Source organism: Neolamprologus brichardi, chromosome 8 (assembly GCF_056152115.1).
Source record: "Neolamprologus brichardi isolate AB-2024 chromosome 8, ASM5615211v1, whole genome shotgun sequence".
NCBI classification, from domain to species: domain Eukaryota; kingdom Metazoa; phylum Chordata; class Actinopteri; order Cichliformes; family Cichlidae; genus Neolamprologus; species Neolamprologus brichardi.
In genome coordinates, this window is record NC_142111.1 from 14,780,876 (window position 1) to 14,803,559 (window position 22,684).

A 22,684-nucleotide genomic window follows, 5' to 3' on the forward strand; every position below is an offset into this window, starting at 1 on the left:
TTTAATCTTGATATTAATGAAAATAAGATTGTTAAAGGACAACAGAAAGTTTCTGTTCTGTCACTTAAATGACTGTTAAGATACACATTAAGCACACAAGAGCTCATGCTAGTTCCCTAAATAAATCTACAGTAAAGATGTTGTCTATATTCTTACTATTCAACCAATTAAACAAGAGCTCTCCTGCTTGTGTGCGGCCATAAACTAAGAGCAAGTTTAGTGATATGTAGTTACTTGTTTTTCTTCACTTTTTGCAGAACATTGATTTTTTTTCATGTTTTTGTGTGAAATCAAGTTGCTTGGCTCAAGTAAATTGCTTAATTGTAGCATTTTTAATAACCTGTTTTGGGTCTACACTGTTCCTAACATAGAACTGGAGAATCCGGGATTATGGGAATGTTGGTTGGATGGTGAGGAGTCATGGAGGTCACATTCCAAAGACCTGCAGCTCCACCTCCCATTGTGTCTGGGACCAAAACTGGCACACAGCCATCCTGACCGTGGAAATCATACTGGAAATGAACGCTTCAGCTCTCGGATGGCCAGTAATGACTGTTTCCTATGTGTCCTCTACTATTTATGACAATACAAACATACACTGCATCCAAACCAGCAGCACAAGTGTTATTGACTACGGCTGATATGGGCTATGATAAGCAAACATAATGATAAGTATGTACAGATAATAAAAGAAAGCTGGGTGAATTATTAACTAATTATCTGCACGACCAGCAGTGCTCAGCTACATGAAGTTAAAATAATTCTGTTGTTTAAAATCGAAATTACAGTTGAATTCTGAAAATCGTGAAGATCTTTCTTTTCATTACATGAATACTCACACACAACAAAACTGCCATCTCTCAATAATACAAAGTAATTAAGTAAATAAGGAATTTGAATAGGAAGTGATCATATAAAAAGAACAAGGAAAATAAAAACTGATCAAATAAGTCAGAGTATGAAGAACAGTGTGGTAAGATGTTAAGTCAATCACACAACAGAACATGGAAAAAAGGGTATTTTTTGGTGTAGTCGCATGGGTTTTTACTGTTCTATAGCAACTCCCAGGGTGAAAGGTCACTTAATTCAACTACTTCTAAGGCTACTGCTACTACTAGCACTAATAACATTAAAAGTATGAAAAGTGTTACCAATATAAAAGATCTGTGCAAACATCTGTGCTGTCTGCCTGAGAGTGTTGCAAGTGACAAATCGTCAAAAAAGAAGAAAAAAACACCACAATGAGAAACAGAAACATGCAGAGACAACAAAAAAAAAAAAATCATCATCTAGGGACGTTGGTTTAAATTTTGCCAATGAGGACATCTAGTGGCCAGTTCTGGAATCAGCTTTGTGTTTTTATCATTTAAGCCTATCTCTTTTATTTAAGTACATACAGCAGCTACCATCAAAAAATACCTGCTGGTTTTATGTTATATGAATAAAATCGGACATATTTACTAATATTTCACTGGGCCTTGATCTTTGAGGATTGTGAATAAGAATGATCCGATCATGCTTGCATGCAGAAAAGCACAATGATTTGAATAGAGATACAATCTCTAAAGGCTGTATTGAGTTTCATATCTTTGGCACATTTTTGCACAAAAAATAATGTACTAACAGCAGAAAACACTATAATGTTCACCGTCAATCATGTGTGTTAACGTCAATAACCAATCTTACTGTGTAGAGCATCGCGTGCTTTTGTGACTAGATTGAGTTAAACGAATAGAGTTAAATCAGGGTCGAAAGTTTTATTCATTTGAAAAAAGTAAACTGAAACTGAAATTCAAAGTTTTGATAAAAATAAATATGAATATTTTTTTTATTTTGAATAAATTATGTTTTCATGCAAATCCCTTTTTTCTTTTTTTACACTTTCAATTTTTTTTAGTTTCAAACCCTTTTTTCAGTTTTCAGACTTTTGACCCTTTTTGTTTTTGTGGGCGTGTCAGCATTTTGGATAAAGATGGCCACCGCGCCTTCATGGGATACCACCAGCACCAGCCAACATGTAAGAAACGCGGTTTCTGATTATCCTACGATGGACTACATTGACGGATGAATGCTTGTAACATATTGATATACATTAAGGTGGGGAAAAAATGTACCCCAGCAACAAGGAATACTGTTATCTGATTGGCTGGTAGGTCGCTAATCCCCAAGAGCTATGACCTCTGTAGAGAAATGTAAGACTCCCCCATTCATTTCTGTCTAATATACTGAAATTAGAATCCACCAACTTAATATGCCTTTACACCTTAGTACAGCTTTAACCTTAATGTATACATGGAGTTCATACCTACCAGTCAATCAGATAACAGATTTTGAATTTCAAAATTCAAAATCTCATGGTAGGAATCTCAAAATTTCAATTTAATAACTCGAAATTTTGAGATAACATAAACATTCTGACACAAAACCAGTTTACCTGAGTATTGCGACATCAACAAGTAGTGTTAAGCTAAGTGAGAAAACATGATTTGTTAGTGTTATATTCCCCACTGTTTGCAACACATGTGTTAAGTCACAACAAGTTCAAAATAAAGTATCAGACGACAAACCAAAAGCAGTCATTCACACTTTTGCTATTATGTTACAAGTCAGCACCGGCTGTGTGTGAAAGAGCGTGCAGTATGTTCGTACCTCTCTTCAGGGACAGATTTCCTGGCTCTGCTGAGCTGAAATCATTAATGCACACATACAGTCTGTCTCCAGGCTTGGTGCTGGGAATGGTGACCTCTTCCACAAAGGTGCTGGGGAACTGACCTGAAGGAACAGATGTGAACAACATCGGTAAATTCATTAAAGACATCTCCTACAAATGCCTGAAACGTCAGGCAGTGACAACACCTTCCTGAATAATTCTTCTCTTTAGGGGTTGCCACAGCAGATCATGTGCCCCCAAATGTCCAAACCACCTCAGCCTTGCCTCTCCAACTTTGTCTCCAAACCACTCAACCTGAGCTGTCCCTACCTTTCCATCCCGCTTGCCCCAATGAAAAATCTTCACATCATCAGCTCAGCCTCCGGTCTTTTTGTCAGTGCCATCGTCTCCAAACCATCACACCAGATCTCACTACCAAACCTTCCCTTTCACTCTTGCTGCTATCTTTCTGGCACCCCATGAGCGCCCCATCTCCACCCACTCCAACCTCCTTCACCTCTCGTGTGTACATTCCATTGCTCTGGATGGCTGAACCCACATATTTAAACTCATCTATCTTCACTACTGCTATTCCCTGCAGCTTCGATGTAACACCATCTCACTTTTTTTGTTGACATTTTGCACACGTTTACAGAATATCAACAAATACCATTTTCAGGATCAGCTGAACAAGCTATTGTTGACTTCCCCTCTGCATGAGTAGGGGTGTTTGACTGTTCGGCTTCTCTCACACATGAACACAGATCACTTCAGATCCAGGTTTACTTCTGGAACTCGACTTGATTAAGGTGAGGAGGTTTCCTGGTCAGAAGCTGCAGGATAAAGGGAACTCGCTAACTGTGCATTCATCTGCACTATTCTCACACTGATGTATTGTGCTGCAAATCAATCACAGAATTTGTGTTGTGCTCTTGTAGGTTAAACACTGTGTAATACCCAGTTTGGCTGGACATAGGGCTGTTCAATATAACGATATATATCGGATGACGATATAAAAACGTCTATCGTTTCATTTTACGCTATCGTTTGTTTCGTGGTGTCGCAAAATAAACTGTTTACGGCAATATTTTTTCATCGTTTTGATGGTCACTGTAGTGGCTATATTCATTTCTTAAAGTTCTCTCTTTCTCTTATATTTTATATAACCACACTATGGACGAACAAGCGGCTGTTTTTATGCGTTTTGGTTAGCAACAACAACGGTAACAGCATCGCGTGTCCGCTTGTTTATGTTCCACATAAACCTTTCACAATAAAGCTCAAGATCCTGTTGAGACTTTTCAAAATAAACTGAATCACGTGAAAGAGCGGATTATTTACGGATGAGAATTAAAAAAGAGCCGCCAGGTGCTAAAAAATAAATCTTAGACTCAAACGTTAGAACAGGCTTTTCCCCGCAGCACGCCGTGTAATAAATACTCACAAAGAAAACGGCGGCCTTTACAACTTATGTCTAAAAATGTATCGTTTCATGCATCGGTTAAAACACTCGACTCCAGCTACATGACGTGCAGCTGGAAACACTTCCCGCAAGACGAGCTGCCCGAGATTCACAGAATTTACAGAAAATGTTACATTTTTGTGATTTATATCGTTATCAGGACGATAGAATTGTTATATCAGGATATGAGATTTTGGTCATATCGCACAGCCCTAGCTGGACACACAGGAAAGTTCAGGCATGTGTAAAAACAGCTTAAGTGGATTTCTCTGGGTTGGACCCCCACCCAAACCCCCAAGGGCAAAAACAGATGATCACAAATAATCATTTCTACTTGATTATTTCCAGACTAGTTAATAATTTAAACCTCTCTGTCTCACCCTCACCAGTCATGAAAGTGTTAAGTTACAAACAGAAGAAAGGAGGATCACGTGCATGAGTGTGTGAATGTCAAAATAGCAATAAGTCACTAAAATTCCATGTAGCTTGTTTCCATGTTTAGTAACTCTTAGTAGGTGTCTCTATTTGTCTTTATGGAAACCTTTATTCATGCAGATCCCTCAACAGTAATAACGAAAACAGTCACTTTACCTGTAACGCCATCTTTGTTGCCGAGCAACCAGAACTCATCTACGACACTGAGCACCTCGATGACATCGCCAGTAAATAGTGGTAGCTCCTCGGAGACGCTGGGGAGAAACTCAAACACAGCGCGCACCACAGATCCTGCTTCCATTACTCATAACCTGCAGAGGCAGACAGAGAGATTTGAAAGGTCACTCTCAAACTAGTCCATGTACAACTTCAATTAAAAGGGTGATTCATTAAAAAAAAAAAGATCTACAGCCTCTGGGAGAGAGCTAGCCTTGGTGAAATAACAGCAAATGAAAGGGGAAGCGAGAGCGTGAGAAACCATCAATAGAAAGGAGACAGACAAGAAAAAGAAAAAGAGAGCCTCCATTTAGGAAGGCTGAAGGACATTCCTCCTCTATTCTCCTCTTTCTCCTGAGGAAATAAACATTACAAAGGAAAGCAACAGCAGCTCAAATGGCACACTCCTTCCTTCGACTGGACGCTGTGTATCACAGAAATATGCAAACAGCAGATTTTCTAGTGACATCATCTCTGAGCAGTGAGCAAAACTGGCTGTCAGATAAACTGTTCCTAGATGAAAACCTGGATATGAGTCACAAGTTTAAGCTACTGTTTTTGTTTTGGGTATAATTAGGGATGGGTACCGGTATCATGCCATGATGGTTCTGACATAAACAGTAGTAACCAGACCGAGAAGCAGCGCACATTTCAGTGCTTTTTCTTCCCTGAGATGTCATACACTTTGGATTCTAGCCAATCATTTTACCTTTGCAAGCGTAGTAGGCGGGCCCAGGTACGTACATTCTTTTAGAGCAGAGCTACAGATTAAAAACGGTCAAAAGTCTGGCTGTATTTCACAGCAAAAGATGCAAAAGATGCAGCCTGCAACAAGTGCTTTAAGCTGATACTGTGCAAAGGAGGTAACTCCTCGAATCTGATGAAACACCTGGCGACGTATAGCATTTTGTTAAAAGCCGAGAAATGCACCGTATTTGATACCTTACTGCGAGACCTCACACCGTGCACATCTACTGCGGGTGTGGTGCCTGTTATCGGACCCGGAGTTTGCAACATCCCCCAAAAACCCGAAGAGGAGAGTCCTGGCCGCTAGCCCTGCCAGTGTAGCAGAAATGATGACGGATGATGATGGCAGCAGCAGCCGTTCTTCTCTGCATGAGTAGCTTAATGTTGTTAGTGTGTAATTTACGTTGAGTAGGCTAACCACGTTATTACATTAATGCACGGTGAACTAGCAAACACCGTCGTAGTTACATGAGGCTGTCTTCTTGTTTGATGGCAGACACTCCCTTCACCCTGGCCAAAAAGGCTAAAATGACCAAAGAAAAAGAGGGAAACAGCTAAACATGAGAGGTTTTTGGACAAAGTTTGTGTTTTTTCCATTGTTTAAGCACTGCTTCCAGCCAAGAGTGATGCCATATATGCCCTATATCTGCAGAAAAGGCTAACATTGTTATCTTTTTACAAAAAAACCCAGCTAAACATGAGGTTTTTGGACAAAGTTTGTGTTCTCCATTCTTTAAGCACCGGCACCGTTTCAAAAGTACCGGTTTGGTACTGGTATCGGATAAAACCTAAACAATACCCATGCCTAGGTATGATGCAATGAACCTAGCATTTTACATGTTCTACATCACATCGACATAAATCTTCACTCATCAGGCCTCAAATGATTAAAGATTTTGACATTATTATTATAATATTCTAATAAATAACCAAGCAGAAACCTCAGTGGGAAAGAAACAAAATCACTGCGAAGGTGCCAAAACATCCCTCTGAGATTTTTTCCCATATTGACATGACAGCATCACACAGTAGCTGCAGATTTGTTATCTGCACATCCATGATCGAAATCTCTTGTTTCAACAAATTCTAAAGGTGCTCTGTTGGATTGAGATTTAGTGGCACTGTCATGTTTAAGAAACCAGTCTGAGGTTATTTAATCTCTGTGACATGGTTCACTGAAGCCTTAAAGGGATGGACACCAAAAATACTCAGACATTTAATTGATGTTCAGCTGATACTAAGGGGATACTACACCAGTATAATAACTGGGTCAAATTTAACCAATTCAGCAATTATGTCTAATCGTCTAAACCTATGGTTGAAAGAGCACAACACACAGTGTTTGGATAATTAAATGCATGGATGAATGCATTTACAGCTTCTCTGTAACTGGTATATAATGAATTGTACTTCAGGTCACAGAGCATCAATATTCACATTTGTATTCTGTAGCAGACTTTTTCCAATTATCAGTAAAATGAGCAAATACCCAAAACATCCAAAGCCTTGTGTATCATTATCTGGAGACAGGCAGACTAACCACAGGTGGGGATAGACAGGCTGAAGGAGACTGGAAATGAGAGAAGAGAGCTGCAGTTTGTCACAGTGAAAGGGGTCTCTGTCTCTGAAGGGGGGGGGGGGGGGGGGACAAGACCGTATCCCAGTTCTGTGCCACTGTCTCTGGAGAGAGACGCGGTCCAGATTATCCTGGACGTGGCTGATGAGGGGAATAAAGGAGCAGATGACCAGCTGTTTAAAAAACAGAGGTTTCCTAAGCAACCGAGTCTATGGGCGTGTTCGGGTTATTGTCTCTTACACTGTTAAGGTTAACCAACACTGTTTTGCGTAACCAGCATAACTGGTGCTCTCTCTGTGGCAGGTCGTGAACTCAACACCGCTCAGTCATAAAGACCTCAATGAAACCTAAGCAGAGGCTGCAACTAATGCAAGCCAAAGGGAGAGGTCCAACCAGAGGCTTAAAACAGTGCAGGCAATGAAAAACAAATGGGCCATTTAATCATTTATAAAGAACACTATGTTATTCAGTGATTATTATTATTTGTGCAGTAAACAGGCCACAGTAGTTCTAAAGAGAATGAGGAAGTAACCCAGATGACTCAAAAATCAGGCATACCTCATACAACAACACACATATACATTCAAAGGCCATTTCTGGTGAACCAAACAACCTCTGGCTGAGTTACTACATCAATCCAGGACTCCATGGTCTACTCACAACTACAGGCCAGTGGCCTCTCTTCAGTGTTGATGATGTGCACATCCTGGACAGGGAGGAACGCTGGTTTGAGCAAGGAGTCAAGGGGGCCATTCACGTGAAAAGTCCATCTCTGAATTGAGGAGGGACCATCTTCCAATGCTGTGACTGCAGCCATTCCCCAACTCTACTCAATGGTACTCATTGGATGGTCATGACAATTTGCATATTAATGATCACGAAACTGACCGCTCGGCCCATTGTTAGCCAGCGGTGCTAGGGTCAGCCATTATGCAAATGTGCTGTTTATGGGGTATGGGAAAATTGCAGTCAGCTGAGACTACATTAGTCATTTGGTTGAGTGACGAAATGTTTCTCCCACTGAAAACACACGAACAGATCGAGCTTCTGTGAACACTGCACTCTGCTGCTCTCTGTCTGTGTCACATCTGTATAAAAAGCTACGCGTACACACAAACAGAGGCCACAGATGACAGCTGCATTCACGCAACATTCAGCATCACATTTCAGCAGTGCTGCAAATGAGTGAACGTAGATGTTTTTGTGTTTCTGAATTGAATTGTGGTCAAACAATTAAGAGCACATTTATTTCTCTGAGCCACTGTAACCGCCAACATCACTCCCTCTCATTAATCACTCTCTAGTTTGCTTGGTCACTGCTGCTGGCTCAGCTGGGACGAAGAGTCCTGTCTTGAAAGATATCTTTACAAAGAGCGATGAACAATTTAAATAGAAAATTACTCATACAGTCTATACAAATATTCATTTTTTTCTTGCTTTTTGAGTAAAAGTAAATATTAACGTCAGTAAGGATTTAAATATTTCTTTCATCAAGACGCGCTGTATCATTTAAGCGTTTCCTTAACTTCTTAAGCAGCATATATCGGCTCATAACCCCTGAAAAGAAAACAGCAGCTGCGTCTTCAACATCACAATGATTAGACATGCCCTGACACGCACCTCTGAGGAATGGTTTCCATGAAACAATGAATGATACTGATCTATGGCACTCACAGCCTGACAGGCTGGGAGTAAATAAGACCAGTTCCTGTAAAGAAATACAGACTGGAAGATTTAACAGAAGTGCCTGAATTTTGTGTCTGGTGAGTAAGAAATGAATAAATAAGAATTTATTTCCCTCCTAGAGTAAATGACACTAAATCATTAAAGGTAAGAGAGGTTTAAAAAAGTTCTCAATGCCACAGAACAAGAGTAGTCAAGCTAGTCACAAATGAAAACGATGCAAACTCAACTCAAACTTCGAACTTTAGTCGTTGAAACGCTTTACAAAACACAAGTGAAACTATGAACCCACACCCAGCACACAGCTGGGTTTTACGAAGCTCAGCCACTTCCGGCTGGTTTGTTACGTACAGTTGTGGCGTACAAAGTGTCCAATCCATTCTGATTGTGCTGAAACCTCCAAACCAGAAGTTGAAACAAAGCAGTCTGCTATTAAAACTCAAGATAAAATGGGTTGATGGTTTGGCATGCGTTCACGGTGTGAGAGTTTAAGTGTTTGCACTCATGAGCAGTTTGCTCCTGGTTTGCTTAACGATAAATCGGTCATGAATCATGAAATATAAAACAAGTGTTTTGTAAACATTGAGCAAATTTCCCGTAATTTAAAAAAAATAAAATAAAAAAATCACCCAATGTGAAACACATGGGCGATCTTACCAGCAAAAGTCGTATTTGTTTATGTTAATGATATTCAAAGTCACATTATGCTGCTCAAATTGCATCTCCAACTGGGGGGAAAAAAGGTGATATTTACTCCTCGGTCTCTTAATCTTCAACCAGCCTCGTCTTGTCCATCATCGCAGCAAAGCTAACAACCAGCACCCAGAAAGCCAAACCTCTTTCCTGCCACAGGTAAGTGGGATCCTGGATCTTTTTTGAAGTTAATCCTCAGATCCACGTCCAGCCAGACAAGCTTCTTAGTTTTATTTATGGGTACGTCAGTGTGTCAGCGGCCCCTGCCGCTTTTTCCACCGTGCCCTGGCAGATGAAAAAAGCTGCCTTCAGGTAGAAGTTTTCCAGCAGTACAGCAGAAGCATATAGCAACTGACCACAGTCTGAATGAAATTTGAATCAGTTCACATAAAAATAAGCTTTTATGTATATCACACAGAAATTCCACTCCTAAAATGCTGTTGATAAGAAATATAAATGGTTGTGCCGTCGCTAAATGTAGTACTAAATATTTTACACAAGTAGCACTGAGAATATTTACTACATTAATGAATATTATAACGATGCTTGAGCATGACTACAAACTTGTTTATTGGCTCTGTTACAGATAAAAAGGTTGCATGAAGCACACAAGAAACTTTTTCCCAAACAAATTTTGTACAGTTCTGGGAGGTCGACACATTTCTTCACAGCCGTCCTCTTTGTGTCACTTCACAAGTCTTCACACTCCAAAAAATACCCTGTGTTGCTTTATGCGAAGGAGCTGGACAGTGCGTGCATGATGCAACGCACTGATCAGTATTTTCATACTGATGCAAAGCAGCATTGCACAGAGTTTACAAGCAAGCTGGCAGTTTAACACTGGCTAATGTGTGATCCAAGTGCAGCAGCTATTTGTGTTCTCATATGCAAATCTGTCAGGTTATAGTTAAAAAGGTTCAGGGCTCCAGTTCCTAGGAAAAAAAGGTTTAAGCCAAAATCAAATATCTTATTAACTTCAGATAGTAGAAGCAAGAAAATAAATCTATCTATCTATCTATGTGTGTGTGTCAATCAATATCAACACAACAGTCCCCAGACATGCAATGTTGCAAACTTTAGAGTAGAAAGAGTGAAATACCATGACAACTACTACATTTAACCTTTATTTATACCGATTGTCCCACTGAGATTCAATGTCTTATTCACAAGTGAGATCTGTTTCAGACACGCATAATAAAACAATAATAAATAAACTGATAAAATCAAACTATTCCAGAAGTGGAAAACTTTGTTGATTGCATAACATGCCTCTAACACCTTAATCAGGCCCAACTTTCAATTTGTCTAATTCCTTTAAACACCTATAAATGAGCAACAGATTTACTAAGAAAACAAAATTCCTGTTTGGCAGAAAGCAGTGGAAAATTCTGTAGGCATTCTGACAATGCACACATCTTTTAATCAAATGCAGCCAGTTCATTTCAGCCATCATCATCAGTGCAGTTCACAAAGATCAGTGCAAAAGCAGGTCACAAATTACTACATCTGATGAGGTTACAACTAAACAACTCCCAATAACAGTAATCAGCTGAATAACTTCAACACAGTTGTAGTTATTACACACAGGTCCACTGTATAAACCTAAATATATCTGCCTATTACACCCAACCTGTTGGATGTGTAGAATAAAACCTTAAAACATAATCTGCAATCAGATCCTGAGCGAGCTTTGGTGAATGAACTTACTGTTGATGTGTCACGTGAATAAATGTGTGAGTTGTTTTAAGTCTTAAAGCATTTGTTAAAGTCAAAGAAAGGAATCTTACTCATAGTCAGCTATGGGCAACTAAAAGGGGGTAAATGAAAGTGATGTTGCAGAGCTCTGTGTGTGTGCACTCGTAAATAAAGATGCTGCTAAATAAAAACAGAGCAAACACAGAGGCTTTTGTGCTTTCTGAAGTTTTCATTATAGACCGCTCTCTGTAGAAAAGTGAACTGAAACCTGAAACATTGCGAACGACTCTGCTCGCTGTAAAAAAGTAACTTTGCTGCTTGTAATATAACCATGGATTAAATGCTTCTTGCATGCGGGAACTATTCTCCATCCCTCCACTTTACTTTCTGCTCTGTTAAAATACCAGAACGCGTCCACACAGGTAGCAACCATGAACAGGATAAAAGGTAGACTTGACGACTGCTACATCATCCACTGGTTTCTGAAATTTCGTTCTAAAGCGAGATTAGCATTTTAAAACACATAAGAGCTGTACAAAGTTAAAAACACTGAGGTGGCTTCTAGGTTAAAAACAAAAGACCAGCAGAAGGCGATTGCTGTAGTTGCCATCTCTGCGGTCCTACTGAAGTCTATGAGAAAACAGGTTACCGTCTCAACCTCTGTAACCACTTTCCTGTTGAGTTTATGGGCTCATTCAAACATTTTTGGGTTATATTGAACAAAATATTGAAAATGAGAAAATTATTTCTATTTTTAAAATATTGGTCGCACCAGGTTTTTTGCAAAACCAGATACTCACTGGGTAAAAACTTGTCCGTCACAAGTAAGGAGCCAATGAGTGTACAGTTTCAGTCAGACCCGCCTTTCTCGCCACATCCGTTTTTTTGTAGCCAACATGGTGATGACAGAAACGCTCATCTCGAGGGTTCAAAACAGGATTTCAGACACCAAAAAGCGACGTGGCAGTAGCTACATCCATCTTTTATACTTTCTGTGGAAACTAAAGCAAAGCTTTGATAATGCACTAACAGCACTGAGCAATCAACCTGTGCTAATCATCATTATAAAATCAATTATATTAATATCAGTATTAGTGTTTTTGATGCATAGAATTAGTTAAGAAATATGGAAAACATAACATATATTCCCATATATAATATAAGGCAAAACTTCTTGAAGCTCTCAATTAGGGCTGGGCCATATCATACCGTTCACGGTAATACTGGTATAATGTTGGGCAACGATAATATGGGTAAAACGTGCATGCGCCAGTGCCTTTGTTTTCATACGCACATGGCGGAAAAAGCATGGCGGCGATGCAGAATGAGAAGAGCGAAAGTGGATCGTTGAATGAAACAAATGAACCAGAAGTGGTTTGTAAAAATGCTGCAACTTCAGTGGTGTGGAACTGGTTTAGCTTTCGTCCGTCAGATACACAACAAAGCACTATTTTTGGTAAAGCATGCTAGCGGGCCGTCGTTATTACCGTATATTTTGGAAAATACGGCACACAGAAAATTGACAGTGCCCCTTATAATCCTGTGTGCCTTATGTATGAATTCTGGTTGTGCTTACTGACCTCGAAACGATTTTATGTGGTACACAGCACTCGAAAATCTTTCAAATGTTTCAGTACGACTTTGCTAAGCTACGAAGCCGCACCGCTTGATGGATTGTCGGTAGTCAGGAGCCTCGCGGAGTGATACATACTGTGCTTCAACATAATACATATTACAGTGTTGTGTGTGTATAACCTCTTTTTAAGTTTTGTGGATATTATACATGGTTATGCTGAGGATATGTCAGGCAATTTCCACTGGAAATGTCTTTTGGTTAAACTGTCAGCAAGGAATTTGCATTTGCACTGTTAAATTTCTATATATCTTTAAAGCACTTAAAAACGCTGCTTGTTTAAGTGAAAATACATTGATGGGATTTTTTGCACTAATAAAGTTGTGGAGTTGTAAAGTATTTTGTCTAGTGTCAATTATATCGTCAGCTATATCGTTATCGCAAATTTTCAAATGTATATCGTGATAAATATCTTTGGTCATATCGCCCTGCTCTACTCTCAGCCACAATAAGCCCCAGCTGTACTATAAAAACACTCCCCAGCCGGCCTGTTTGGTGTCATCTCAGCTAATTATTGCTCATTTTACTCATCAGGCCAGTGTCATATTTTGACCAAAAACAGCAGACCACTCATCCCAACAATGAAAAACACAGAAAGAATGCCAGGATACTCCTTTATTATGTTCCCTCAGTTTCAAATACCAAAACAACAACACATTTCACATGTCTAATAATCAACATGCTGGTCGTTTCTTCCCCCCGACTTTGTAAAAGAATAACACACTTCAAGATGTCAGTGACTCATCCTAACTCACAACATCGAGAGAAAAAACAAAGTCGCGTCAGGGGGGAAAAGGCATGTCCAGAGAAAACACATTTTAACTTTAGAAAATGCCCACAACAAAACTCACAGAAAGCTAGAAGCCATCGACACATGTTCTTTTTATTATGCGTTCATCAATGATATTGACTGTAAAGTGTTAGGCGTTAACCCAAAGCAATAAAATGCCTCTTTGTAAAGTACAAGGGCCATTTCACAGAGTGGAAGATCCTCTTTAGAAGACTCACTGAAGACCTCATCTTTCCATTATGATTCATGAGGTCTTGATAAGCACTTGGACTTGCATTAAAGCTTAATATCAGGTTTATATACATCTTCACAGTAAACACAACAGTACATAATGATTATTTCAGGGAGAATGAAACAGCTTCATTGGGACTAGCGTGTGTCACTTGGCACCGTCCTGTAGAAAGTAACAGGATTACGGCAGACAGCTAAGTCAACAGCTGACACACACACACACACACACACAGTGTAAACATACACACACTTCACAGCTGACACGTCGCACAATGAACCAACTGTCTGACCTGGGACATGGCCCTGAAACATCTTCACCTTTTAGTAAACTCTGTCTGTCTGCATATGTTTAAGAAAAATAGATTAACACACTTTAATTCTTTATGTTTTTTTCCGTTTGTTTCATTTTTTAAGAGAAATGTCAGTAATATACCTAAAAGTAATATTGAGCATGTCGGAGACAAAATTTGATTTGTAAATAATGCACTGAGGTATGTGGCGTTTAGAATAGAGGATGAAGGACGCATGTTTTTATCTGTTCCAGAGGCGTGCTTCCTCCCGGTTATAGCTTACTGGGAGAAAAAAATGAGCACTGGTCGATTTACAACCATCAAGCTAACAACAAGCTCTTAATGAGCTAAACCTCAAAACTCAAGACAAGATTAATGCTGTCTTTTGGATGAAGGCTGTGGCATCCACTCACTAATAAAAACCAGCATTTGCTGTTGTCTAGAGTTCGGAAAAGCCAGAACTGAAAATGATTGCATGTTTTTTCATTCTGGAGATCAAACAGTGAGTTGATTGTTCAGGAACCAATCAGCAAAGGAATCACTAATGAGAACAAAACTGTGTCGCTGCAGCTGTTACGCTCCATAACTGCTTTTTAATGACGCGACAGGAGTTCAGCGCGTTCTTACAACTACATCAGCTCATCCGTCTTTGCCACTGCTGCGTGGCATCTCGAGTTTTTCCCTGCACACAGGTATCCTCCAGCTGAAGCAGTGACTCGGTGTGAGACCACAGTGGAGAAAGTGGGATCTGCTGACTGCCTGTATCTTTTATTTGAACGCACTCTGATGCCAACAATAAAGCCGCTGCCTCATTATCTACGTGCCTGCCAGGACAGGGTTCGCACCGACGCGTGACCTCCGTGCCATTCATCCTATTCAGACATATTAAAGTGGCAGGCTGGCACGTGCCCGTGCAACCCACAAACGCACACTAACGCACTGTTAGAATCCTCTGGAGTTGGCTGGGCGTCTTTTCATTGAGTTTGTTTACCGGGGACTCTGGCTGTGCAGCAGTGCAGCGTGCTTCCATCCAGAATGCTGAGTCCAGCGAAACACATTCACCCCGAAACAGCATAATCAAAGCAGGTGGACTGTTCTAGATATTAAAAAAAAAGAAATACTGGGACATCTGCTGTCTCCCTTTTGGCCATCTGGTCTTTCAGCACATAGGATGGAGGGAGAGAAAGAGATGGCCTGACAGTTGTCAACACAAGTCATGTGGTTTTATGGCCATGTGTTTATAGAGTGAATGGCTCTCAGGCCTCCTGTGGGGTGATGACATGACCAGTTGAGATATCAGTGGAGTTTTATTTTAAACAAACAAAGACCGGAAGCAGAGCGTAAACATGGGATTATTTAGTTTACGATATTATAATGATTGATGGTCTAATTTATGTTATATTCCATGTCTGCTTTATAAAATATCAGTAATAAAAATGTCTGAAAAATTTAAAAAAAAATGTCAAAGTACAAAAATATTCTGTTTACTTCCATATAATGTTTGCTGATTGTTTTTCTAGCAGTCGCTGCCATATAGAATACTGGATTAATCAACTTATGCACATGCATGCATAAAAAGCAGCTCGCATTGCTCTAAAAAACAAATAAAAAGGGCACAGAAGAAATAGGAGTGAAGCCTTGCTTTACAATGCATTTCATCCAGATGAGGCAGCACTTCCATGGCCTCAGCCAGCTGCATGTAGAGAACACATCTGGCGAGCTGATTCAAATGACCGCAGATGCCAAATTCTTGTTTAAATATTTGGCGGACCCATGTTGCTCTACTCAGACATGTGAGCAGGCCCAGTGACTACACAGAGAAAAACGGCAAAAGCATCCAAACCTACTAGACAGCATGTTAACACGCCAACTTTGCCTTTCAGTATAAACTATTTCTATAGTAGAAAAAAAAACAGTTCCTTTTACTTCTAATCATACTCAAGTTAAGTGTAAAGGGTGAAGTAATATACAAGACATCATGTAACGCAAGTATTTTGGACACATAAATACAAGAACAGAATGATAATGGTAACAATATGACAGAGCCAACTAGATTTTCATATTAGACACTAGTCTAATACACAGGCCTAGATACTGGTTGGCAACCACCGTCAAAAAATGTATATTCCGTGACGCCAGGAGGTATATGCTGTGCACAGAAACATCTTGCAATCTTGCTTTGATCATTAGATCGCAGCGGTCACCATTAGCTTGCACGTAAAGCACCAAAAAAAAAGCAAACATTATGCCTCACTGTTACCACCAACACATTTCTAAAGGTGCAACTTTTACTTTGAAGGCAAATATTCGAAGATTCCAGTTTGAGTCGCACTTTCTCAAGTTTAAATACTGCTCGGCTACTAGTTCACGAGTGTTTGCTGACAAGTCAGTGTTTGCCATGCAAACGACAGGCAGCTGTGGCAACGACTGCTAACGACTGTCAGTAACCTACACCAGCCACTCACGGTTGGTGATTAATCGTTAACAGATGTTTGCGGGGTATCTCCGACTGGTCTCTACGCCTGTGTGACTCAGACATATGAAGCTGCCGACGTAATGTTCAGGAAGAAGAAAGTCACTAAGCTATTTCTGAAAATGTAACAAACTGATTGAAACTATAATTATTGGAATTAACCATCATGGTGTCACCAACTTGTTTTTAGAAAACAAATGTGATTCGATTGAAACTAGTCATTGAAACCTTGAAATCATTAGGGAAGGTGTCTCCCGAGGTATAGAATTAAGTGAGTATGTCATAGGTCCCCCCTGGCCTTTAAAACAAATGAAGGCACTTCTCCACCTCCTGAAGCCCTGTCGTTATTTTATAGATCTTCTGCAGTTTACTCCTTGAGACCTGTGCATTATGCTGTTTATCTTAAACATATCATATCTGTCTGAGGACTGTAAAATTACAGTATTGCGCAAAAATATCCTGTGGTTAGCCAAACATACTGCAATACAAAGCAGCTCTTACTTGCTTTCTTTCCTAACAGTTAACTGGGTCATGGTAAGACAAGCCCATCTATGGTGCCTTTCATATCAGTCATCTTCCACACCTATGTTTTCCAGCAGTGCAGCCAACCCAGTCTTGTTTATAAATCCTCTAGATACCAAAATCTTCTGCAGTCAATTCTTTTGGACACAATGACAATTAGTATTTCACTTATTTACTTGACTTTAAATGCCCATTATGGGGCTGGTAAGGTTAAAGCTATGAGGAAAGTTCAAGTAACATTGCAAGTGTCGCTGCTGAATTTAGGGGAAAACCCTGGGTGGAAACACTCTTTTTTGGCTCATCCTTAGAGCCAGATCCACCTCCGCCTCCACATTTTCATTGAGTTTGCTTTCCTGCATCTCTGCAGCTTGGCCAGCGCACAAACATTCCACAAGGGAATGCAGTTATTTTTCAGACTCCACTTCATCCTGACTACTTTTTTCTTTCCTCCCATGACTCGCTCCACTCACATAGCTGTCCTTCCATTCCTTTCTAAAGCCTACACGTGCTGAATATCAATGGCTTGCATGACACACACACACACAGGGTGGAACTGTTCGTTTGCATAAACATTTCCACACTGAGCAGCACAGCTCAGACGACTGCACTCAGAGAGCCGAGGCCTCGTTGTCATAGATACAAGAGATGTGTTTGGATGGCAGAGGGTTTTTCCTGAGAGGACCCCAGAGGTACCCGAGGATATGCCGCACCCTTAAAACATGGATGACTCCTAATAGCTTGCATATGAGCTGTTACATAACATGTCTTTCCTCAGGGATGAAACCATGACGTGCCAGCAGAAAAATGATAAATTCATGGAGGGTGAAACCTCTCACATGTTCTCTCCAAACTTTTACACAATTCGGGGTGAACTGAGGACACTGCGAGAGACTTCCAAGATGGCAATTTCTAGCCTTCTTTAACGCGTTTTCCTTACAGGGCTTGATGTTTGTTAATTATATCTTGGGAAAACTTTTACTGGGACTGGCCTGGAATCATCTGGGCACAAAACTGAAATACCAGCCTTGTAGGAATTTGGCACAAATTCTGCCAAAAACACTAAAGTGCGAACCACACCTATCTTTAAATCACTGTGCAATGACAAGAAGATATCTGAGAAAAATGAACATGGTTGCATGAGACAGGGTGTAAAAGCTCAACAAAGTTAACGATGAGTCATAGAAAGAAAAAGTACAAGATGTAGCTTTACTCAGAAGTAAAGTAAAGTAAAGGTCTATAATTGTAATGTCTACCAGCTATCAAACTGAGCAAATCACTCAGCCTTGGTGAAGTGTTTTGAGTTTCTTTTTCTTAGTCTATCACATTACAAGTAAGAAAAACTTCTGTCAGTGTCTCTGCCTCGGTGACCGTCCCAACTTGTCTGTTGGATTTAAGCTTTTTTGTCAACAATGTGTCTTATTGTGCCAACATAACTGGCTCGTATGAACACGAGCAGGCCTTAATTTACTTAGTTACCTCTTTCAAAACATGCATGCTTAAGTTCTTAACCAAAATAACTAACCGTTCTCATCATTAAGCCAACCAAACCAAAACTGTGCTGCTAACAAAGACTGCGAGCGATGCTGTCATTGTTAAGGTGTGGGAAATACCTTGTCTTGAAAGTGATGGAATACTTTGTAATCGGAAGAAAAAAATGGAATTCCCCATGCTTTCTTAAGTTACTTTTACTTTTGCTACTTGTCCTTCGGGATACTGTGCAGCAGCTGTTGAGTGCATTTTATTTTTTGTAACAATCATAATGCTGTATAACATTTGTGCAGCGTGTAATACAAGCAAACTGAGTCAAACATCTCAGGTTTCTTTGCTGATATAGGACCCTGTTGCCAGTATTAATAATTTAGTGTGCAGGAAGTTTCTGTGCATCCAAAATTGTGACTGGATGGTAAACACAAAAAGAGGGCAAGATAACAGAAACAGATACCTAAAATTTCATTAAAGCTAGTAACTTTTTGACTCTAGTTGGATTACAGTGTTTGACAGACGTGTGTCACTGCCAAAGCAGTGCGATTGCTAACCATGAGGGTATAATACAGAAACTGAAGCAAAGACTACAGATACTCTGACTCATTGCCAGTCGATGGTGTGATTCTACATGTGCACATGACTTTACTGCTGTGTTAAAAATGTCAAAGGTGCAAAACCGAAATAACATAACCATTTTCGTTGCTTATGCTCATGCAGATATGGAGCACAATAAAACCACAAACACCAAAGATGGCGATAAACTAAGATTCAAACATCACCAACCCAGCAGAGTGAATCCATGTTGATAAGTTAGTCTGCACGGTCAAAGTAAATACATACATACATTGTCCTGCAAGGGACATGCAGCAATAAATGGTACATAAGAGGGAACTAGTTAATCTATCACTCTACCTATTAACTCACTGTAAAAGCATGCACATCAGGAAATGGACACATTAAAACTGAAAGTACAGTTACTGTCTTGTAAACACTCTTGTAAATATTCTGTTTGTTAAGCAGTTAGTGGGATGTATATGTACAGAACTGATCTCCAATGACAAACCCACCATGGGGCCCAAACAGTGTATAAAAGTTGATACCAGGTAAGGGTTGTAAAAAAATGAACAGATTAGCCTCACATTTGCAACAATATTGATACAAACAGTGCCATCCTCATCTCAAGTATCACGGGTGCAGATAGGCAGGCACACAGCCCCTCCCCTCACTAGCAGCTGAACACATGAACAATTCACAGCACTAAACAGCTCTTTCTGGGGTACTTCAAAGGTCAGTACAGCTCTGTTTCAAAAACACTTGGATATTTTACTCTAACTTGGCTGTTGCACAGGTTAACACCAGCTGTTTAACCATTAGCAATTACCCAATAGCCATCTGTTAGTATTATACAAAACTGACTAGCAACTATGTATAATAATAAAACAATAACGTAAATGTTGGAGACAGGCAGCAATCAAACCTCAGTCCTACCTATCAGTAACGTCTACAGACAGCATTAATTTACCAAAAATAAAAAATGTTTGTGTTGAAAATATGTTATGTTTCTTTTGAAGTCCAGAAAAATCTACCAGCTAGAATTTAGCATCTAGACAGAAACAGCAGCAGCCTACTTTACCAACTCTATTTGAGTAACGTCAACAAAAAACATGGTGCCAAGTCACAAGAAACACAGCACTACCTCAAACCAGATAAAAATATTCTCACACTTTACACTTAACGTTACTATATATTATTTTTTCATTACGTCAGACAACTTTTGTGCTATGATGTTACTGGGTTTTTTTGTTCTCAGTTTACCCTGTTATCATCTTGAAAACAGTACTGAGAATCAAGTGTTTTCCTGTTTTCCTGTGAAGGAAAGCTTTTGTTACAGAAAAAGCTATTCTTTAGTGGACTATTGTTATTCTGTCTGCAGAGAAAGTGGCAGAGAAAGCTACATGTTCATGGTAAGTTACTAGAATGGTAATAAACAATGACCAGATCGGTTTCCTTTTTAAATATAACCCTAAAACACCTCCTTTATGAAATAACAATATCATATTTTTTGTTAACTTGAAAACTGGTATCATGACTGGTCCACCATATATAGCACTGTTTGTCTCGCGCTCAGATCTGATTATTTCTAAGTTATCAACCTTTTATCTACAAAGATATCTGCAAAGTTACATTATTGCCATTATATACATATCGATAAATGACCAGATCGCTAATCTCGGAAGTATGTGATGTAACGTTGAACATCCCGTGCACTTACGTCAGACCACAATATCGCCTGTGGTTCTCGTTTTGAGGACATCTGTTTACAAAATCACAATGTGTGCGATGACTTCCTTGAAAGATCAAGAAGAAATCCCGCTTCACGTCAACACTAGTCAAGAGTTGGGGGGTAAATCACTAATGCTGTATCATCTGAGGTGATGGAAACACGGTTGTGTATGTGTGGCTGTGTGTGTGTGCTGATCTCGCTCACATGGCATAACAACTGACAGCGACGACCACAGGTGACAGACAGACAGCGGGGGGATTATTTAGTCTGCAGCACTTGTGTTTACTGCCATCACTCATTCAGCTCACGTCAGTAGTCCGCTGGAGTAATAGCTGCGTATTAACACACCGTAGGACGTGTCTGCAGACTGTCATGTATGGGGTACACCCCAAAAGTGCCGCTATTAGAGCTCACAGTTCAATGAACAAATTGTAAATCTAGTAGGTCTAGTAGAGAAAAAACTGATGTCGTGGCTATAGACGAAAAACCGCGTATTTTTATGTAACTGAACCCCGATGCTTATAAACTTCGACTGGCACCGTGTAGCAGTCAACGTTTGACTTTCAGTGCGCTTTGCTTACCTTTTGGGACCAGGCCGTTAGATCCACTCAGACTAGATACCCAACTTCTCGAGCCTGGTGATGTGGTGCGGTGTTGGCGGAGTTGCCCTTCTCCACGACACCGCAACTTTTTAACAGCTACGCGTCCCACAGCCTCAGAGCTGTGCGCCGAGTCATTATTTCCTAGAAGAGCTGTGTGGGTTTGTTTGCGAAAGGCATTAAAACACGTTGACACGCAAGAAGCGGTCCGGCTGTGGTCCTCTGCGGGTGTCGATGTAATCAGCTGTCATCACATTAGCCACGAGAAGAGCCGAGCTGCTCTGCGCCTTTCCTCTCCATGCTTACACACTTTCAACGCCACCCACTTTTCCCGAACAGACCCGCGGCTGGCTCGGCTGATGCCTGAATGAAAAGATTTGAGCAACCTGGCTACTTTTACTCTAGATTTATATGAAGTTTTTCAAAAGTAGTGTTAGCAGAGTGATATAGATATTGATATTTTTACTCCTAAAATCAGCTAAAGTAGCTTGGCATGACTCATATTTCAAATATTTATAATTTATCAGTTTTGGAGAGAACAAATTTTAAGATCTTTAATTCTGTTTAATTTCAGGGTCTTCTTGGACTAGCATAATCGATATTTTTGTAAACCATGTATCCAAACGTTAGAATTTGCTGCTTAACCATGCCATTTTAATCAGCTTTAATAATACAGTTACATGTTGCTTGTAGAAGCCCTTTGAGAGACAGAACAAACCCGTTTACAAGCAGGGAATAAATATATACCAATGCTTTCTCGGTTCTTCAATCTCATTCCACCACAGGCAGTGTTGGGGAGTAACGGAATACATGTACCGCCGTTACGTATTTAAAATACAAAATATGAGTAACTGTATTCCGTTACAGTTACCGTTTAAAAAGGTGGTATTTAGAATACAGTTACTTTGTTGAAATAAATGGATTACACGGCGGTACTTCCGTGTTTCATATTGTGGCGGGTCAGGACTGTTTGGGTTTTGTTTGACAGCTACGTTCTGTTGTTCCAGGTGGCAGCGTTACGGTTGCCATGGTTACAGGGTGACGCTCTCTCTCTGCGTGTTTCCTGGGTGAGAGAGTGCCTGTTGTTGTTGTGCTAAGCTAATAGGCAGAATGCTACCGATATAGCTCTAAAGAATGTAGCATCATGGGCAGTGTAGTCCGTGCTGCAGGGAGAATGGACTGCCATACCCGTTATGTGTCTGTGAGCGAGGGAGGGAGAA

At 40.1% G+C, this 22,684-nt stretch overlaps 1 protein-coding gene across 4 annotated transcripts in view; it reads right to left on the bottom strand.

The window, feature by feature from the left end:
- The window catches only part of dnmbp (dynamin binding protein), a 49,204-nt gene extending 27,448 nt beyond the window's left edge, over positions 1 to 21,756 (bottom strand). For 3 of the 4 annotated variants that reach the window (XM_087844661.1, XM_087844660.1, XM_087844659.1), the window contains exons 1-3: positions 21,447 to 21,756; positions 4,704 to 4,858; positions 2,650 to 2,772 (exon numbers count right to left, since the gene is read on the bottom strand). In XM_087844661.1, the coding sequence (XP_087700787.1) occupies positions 2,650 to 2,772; positions 4,704 to 4,848 (268 nt within the window). In that variant the 5' untranslated portion in view covers positions 4,849 to 4,858; positions 21,447 to 21,756. Of the gene's footprint in view, positions 1 to 2,434; positions 2,468 to 2,649; positions 2,773 to 4,703; positions 4,859 to 21,446 lie in introns of those variants that run through there. The other variant, XM_087844662.1, reaches the window with a different exon arrangement.
- Positions 21,757 to 22,684: the final 928 nt, after the last annotated feature.